General features: G+C 39.2%; 1 protein-coding gene across 5 annotated transcripts in view; it reads right to left on the reverse strand.

Moving 5' to 3' along the window:
• The window catches only part of il10rb (interleukin 10 receptor, beta), a 134113-nt gene extending 128343 nt beyond the window's left edge, over positions 1 to 5770 (reverse strand). For 2 of the 5 annotated variants that reach the window (XM_052564594.1, XM_052564593.1), the window contains exons 1-2: positions 5533 to 5720; positions 4287 to 4416 (exon numbers count right to left, since the gene is read on the reverse strand). In XM_052564594.1, the coding sequence (XP_052420554.1) occupies positions 4287 to 4416; positions 5533 to 5590 (188 nt within the window). In that variant the 5' untranslated portion in view covers positions 5591 to 5720. Of the gene's footprint in view, positions 1 to 4286; positions 4417 to 5532 lie in introns of all 5 variants that reach the window. The other 3 variants (XM_052564588.1, XM_052564592.1, XM_052564589.1) reach the window with 3 other exon arrangements.
• Positions 5771 to 6000: the final 230 nt, after the last annotated feature.

A 6000-nucleotide genomic window follows, 5' to 3' on the forward strand; every position in this document is an offset into this window, starting at 1 on the left:
GATGCGCATCACTGGAATCAATGTGCTCTGTAATTAAAGAGGCAGGGAGGCGTGTCTGTTATTCGGTTTGTGACATCCTTTACGGCAGCGGTTCTCAATTCCAGTCCTCGCGCCCCACTGCTCTGCATATTTTGCACGTTTCTCTTTGTTAACACACCTGATTCAGATAATCAGCTCGTTAGAAATGAACTCCGTACATGAACTGTGTTCCAATTCTTCATTGCTCCCTGCTCCCTACTCCCTGAGCAGGGCAAATCTGTTGACGTTTACCTCACATCGAAACATTCATTCCCTGATTTTTGCTGTGCAGTGTCTTTAAACATGGACAACTGTGACATCATATTCCTCTGTAAATCAATACAATTTAAATTCACGTCTTGCACACTTCAATGCACTTTGATTGGAACATATAGCTATGTTCACTTCGAACTGGAATCATGGCTGAATTTCCTGTGATGTCCACTTCGCAGGGCACTTATGTTCAAATAAAACAAATGTCTGAAGCACTAAGAGAAACGTTCAAAATGTGCAGAGCAGTGGGGAGCGAGGACTGCAATTGAGAACCGCTTTTCTTTTACGGAAAACGCAGAATATTCAGAACACCAGCGCAAGGCTGCTTACAGCGCTTGGTGACGTGTTGTACCAGAACCATTTTCGGAACCGAAACTTAGAAATTGCTCACGGTTCCGCTTCTTTTCAAAGAACAAAAACGGTTCTGAATGAGAACCGATTTTCGGTTTCTATCCCTATTAAAATTACAGCAGCTTGTAGCTAAATTAGGCACGGTCACTTTAAGAGACGATGAACGCATCTTTTTCCTCAACTGTTTACTTTCTCTTAAGAAATAACTGGAAAAAAATTTTTTGAGCATACTTTCCAAGGTGGGTATTGTGATATTTTGTATGTATTTGTTGGCACAAGAGGAAAAAGAAGCAAATTCGTTGTACAAGTGTTTTGAGAGGCCTTTCTCTGCGTGAGTCCTGAACACCTGAACACCGTGGTACTGAATTGGGCTCTTTCACGTCCTTTTGTTTGTTCAAAACTGCTATTTAAAAATGTGCAGGAGGGACTGTCCGTGATACGCGGCTCTCTCTCCGCACCGAACACAGCGCGCGAGTATTAACCAGCTACTCAGTTCAGCTTTTCAGTGTCTTGTGTTTGGATGCTTGATACCGATTGTTAGGGACGGGCTTGAGCCAGCTACTAAATGCACCGTCTTCGAGCCATAGATCGTTAAAGGTACATTTTCCCATTGTGATAGCAAGGATGATTTCAATTAATCTAAGCAGTGACTCAGTATGATACAGTATGTTCGGAGTTTGCGCAGGTCTCTGTGAAAGTCCTTCTGACAAGTCTGTATGCTGCCGCATGGACCTTGTAGTTCTGGAACGTTGTGATACCAGTGTGATACCACCCAGATTCCTCATACAGAACTACAACAGGCAAAACAAATGAATGCCATTGCCGCGGGGAGCGCATTTTGATGGAAGAACAAATTAATGGACCAACATATCAATTTAAGACGTGGATAAATGTTTTTTATGACCTTGTATGGAAAATCCGGATGTTTTTATGACTTTTTATGGCCTTAAATTCTTATTGTTAAATTTATCACTTTTTATGGCCCCGCGGAAACCCTGTGTTTGATTTGCGCTCTTTACACAAAAAGTTTACATTCATTCACGTTACACTATTGCGTAAATTTAGAGGTCTGTGTAAAATATTGTGCTGATCCCCTGATTTAACTGTCATCTAGCAAACACCAGACTGTACCAGCCTCAGCCCAATATTCAAGCAGGATTATTCCTTGCCCATTATTCATTTTTGGAGCCATTACCCGTGCCATTCCGAAAAAGGTATTCTTGAGGTATTCACACAAGTGCAGTATGGAGTACCTCTAGGCTCAGTACTAGGGCCACTACTCTTCACGCTTTATATGTTACCCTTGGGAGATATCGTCAGGGAACATGGTGTTAGCTTTCACTGTTATGCTGATGATACTCAACTCTATATTTCTTCACGGCCCGGTGAAACACCAATTTGAAAAACTAAAGGAACGCATAGTCGATATAAAAAACTGGATGACGAGTAATTTCTTACTGCTAAATTCTGAAAAAAAAAAACAGAGAGGTTAATTATAGGACCTAAAAACTCTGCTTGTAATAACCTAGAACACTGTCTAAGACTTGATGGTTGCTCTGTCAATTCTTCGTCATCAGTTAGGAACCTAGGTGTGCTACTTGATCGCAATCTTTCCTTAGAAAGCCACGTTTCTAGCATTTGTAAAACTGCATTTTTCCATCTGAAAAATATATCTAAATTACGGCTATGCTCTCAATGTCAAATGCAGAAATGTTAATCCATGCATTTATGACTGCAGTCACCCGGATCCAGTACGTATCCAGACCAGATGGTGGATCAGCACCTAGAAAGGACCTCTACATCCCTGAAAGACAGCGGAGACCAGGACAACTAGAGCCCAGATACAGATCCCCTGTAAAGACCTTGTCTCAGAGGAGCACCAGGACAAGACCACAGGAAACAGATGATTCTTCTGCACAATCTGACTTTGCTGCAGCCTGGAATTGAACTACTGGTTTCGTCTGGTCAGAGGAGAACTGACCCCCAACTGAGCCTGGTTTCTCCCAAGGTTTTTTTCTCCATTCTGTCACCGATGGAGTTTCGGTTCCTTGCCGCTGTCGCCTCTGGCTTGTTTAGTTGGGGTCACTTCATCTACAGCGATATCGTTGACTTGATTGCAAATAAATGCACAGACACTATTTAACTGAGATGACATCACTGAATTCATTTATGAACTGCCTTTAACTATCATTCTGCATTATTGAGACACTGTTTTCCAAATGAATGTTGTTCAGTTGCTTTGACGCAATGTATTTTGTTTAAAGCGCTATATAAATAAAGGTGACTTGACAACCCTAATTATTACATTACTTGTTTTAATTTTACATGTAACGTAGATAAAGTGATAGAAAGTAACAGCTACACACAATATTGTAATCCTTAATTTGTGTTTTACTTGAAAACTGTGCACTAGGGGTGTAAATCACGGTTCGGTAAGTACCTCGGTTTTAAAGTCACGGTTGAGTTCATTTTCGGTACAGTAAGGGAAAGAAATGCAAACATTAAACTGCAGGTTGTTTATTACTATAAACTTTTGTTTACACTTTTTTAAAATACTTTTTAATAAAATATATATAAAATAAAAAAATAATAAGAAATAAAATACTGCTGCAAAGTTCTCCACTAAATAAAATACTCTCAGTCTCAAACCAATACCATATAATAACATTTAATGAAAAATATAAATAAATATGATTACAGTGCAGCATTACCAATCCCAGCTTATAGGCCTGCTCATATTTAAATTATATATATATATATATAAATAACTTTTCCAAAGTGTAAAGTGCAGCATCAACAGTTTCCGTTTTTAGACCTGCTCAGATTTCGTTATTGCGTTGGACCGAATTAAGAGCAAAGGTCTGTTTAAATGCCGACGGGAGCTGCGTTTCAATTACAATAGTTTTTTTTCGTAGTTGTAGTGGTTCACACTCGTGTGGTGCCTTTTGAAAACCTTAGGCCGGTGACACACTGGCATATTACTGCACCTGTCAAACAGTCTATTGTGTCCTTTATCAGTAGGCTTTATATTTATGCTCAACATGAAGTATAGATATTGTTGCCGTGAAGACAAGATCCTGGTCTGTCGGCGGTCTCCCTCTGTCACCTACAGTAACAGCAGCGCGCCAGCGCCGCGTCAGGCACGATTCTGGTGTGTAAAGACACAGAAAACGCGAAGCAGGTGTCACGCAACTGACACGCAGCAGAAACGCCACGCTCACGCCACGCATCCAGTGTGTCACCGGCCTCAGAATCAGCTGCAGGGCGGGATTTACGCTGAACGCGGAGACTTCCGCCACTTAATATGTTCGTTTGGAAACACGAAAATGTACCTATGTTCCGCACACAAAATATTACATTCAGTACACACGTGCACCGTACCGAAAGCCCTGTACCGAATGGTCCGGTACGAATACACGTACCGTTACACCCCTACGGTGCATGCATTATGGTTAATGCACGCTCAAGTAGATTGTTTCCGACTACTGGTTATAGTACAGAGAGTATGTGAGGTCTCGTGACCTTTACAAACTATCAGTTGTATTTTTTATTTCTTCACTTTAACAGTAGATTCAGTCACAAGCCCAAATAAGCATGTACACGCTGGTCATGTGCATGAAGCAAACACATATAAAGGCTCTTACAGTATATACTGTGCAGTGAAGGTGACGGTCTGGTTGATGGCGGTCTCATGAGGCCAGTCCCACCGCAGCACATAACGGGTGTTGAGCGAGTCCATGCTGACGTTCTCAGGACGCCTCAGATCTCCAAATCCTGCCAGACACACAGAGACAGCACACCCATTTATTTATATATAAACAGACTATGGGGCTATGCGGGCTAACGTTGGTTACATTTATTTCAGGTTAGCACAACCTGAGGAGTGTTAAAGCAAAATATAAATGAAAAGAGAAAAATAATGCGGATGAGAAGAGCTCGTGCCACAAGCCATCCTGTTACAGCAAGTCACAGTCAAAAACCAAGACGGTGGTAAAGTTAGTTTGACATTTGTTTTTGTTTTTTGTTTTTTTGCCAATTAAACAGCTCTGTGTAGTAACAGCTGCTCTATGTGAAATCTGATTAGAGAACCAGCTTTACTGATGAGATGCGCATTAATTATCGGCCGATATATATCGAGCAAACCTAAAAAAATATTATATATATATATATATATATATATATATATTAATATATTCAGTACTGTATATAAAAACAATAAAAGGTATAATCTAAAAAACAAAACAAAAAAACAAGCCTTGTGCATCATAATAAATAATATTCTGAATATTTTACAGTTTAATACCTTTATCTTATTATAATTTATCTTATCTTATTATATTATAATTATTATAATACACATAAAATAGTATGTATAATAATTCCAAAAAGAACAGGGATGTTTTGAAAAAAATTTCTGAACATTTGTATATTATAATGTCACCTAAAGCTTTAATTAATTTAAATGGTTATTTATTTATTTTTATTTTTAATTTTCTCCAAGGAAATAAGCCTTGTGCAACGTAAAGGGCATATATTTATGACTATCTGAGTTAGTTCGGGCTCAAAACATAACAGCCACAAAGAGTTTAACTGGCAAAAACAATGAATATCCAATGAATGTCAAACCTCTAACTTTACCGCATCACTCTCCTGACGTCTGAACGTCAAACTGAAAGAAATGACCACACAGTTAAATCTTGATGACTCTACATTATTTGTTTTGGTCTTTTTGAGCGGAAATTCGTCAAACTGGAAGCGCCTCCACTATCTAAGAAACAGCAGACTCGTTCAAGGTGGTCTAAACTTGTTTTACAGTCGCGCAGTGAAACCGTTCTGTGGCAGATGATGAGAAGTAGTTAGAGTGAGTACAGAGTCAGAAGATGAACTCACCCGTGGACACTTTCAGCAGAAGCAGAGAACAGACGCAGAAGCAGCGGAGCGACTTCATGTCCCCATCGAGCTGCGGCTCTGGGTTTAGTGCACACTTCTGTCGCTTCCGCTCGAGGACACAACACAGTTCTCATTCACGCACTCGCTTCTCTCCTTATTCTGCCTCTTCTCCTTCTTCCTTGGTGTTTTATTGACGGTTGGCAAACCAGCTTATAGGTGCATTACCACCACCGACTGGACTGGAGTGTGGATCAAGACTTGTGCAATCCATGATGGCGGAGAGTCGGGAAAGGGCCCATATACAACAAATAAATAAAAATAAACACCAAAAATATACCATATTATATTATATTATATTATATTATATTATATTATATTATATTATATTATATTATATTATATTATATTATATTATATTATATTATATATTTTCTTACTTAATTCATAATCTTTTATACACCTAATAAT

The sequence above is a fragment of the Carassius gibelio genome, chromosome B9, assembly GCF_023724105.1.
Source record: "Carassius gibelio isolate Cgi1373 ecotype wild population from Czech Republic chromosome B9, carGib1.2-hapl.c, whole genome shotgun sequence".
Lineage (NCBI taxonomy): Eukaryota > Metazoa > Chordata > Actinopteri > Cypriniformes > Cyprinidae > Carassius > Carassius gibelio.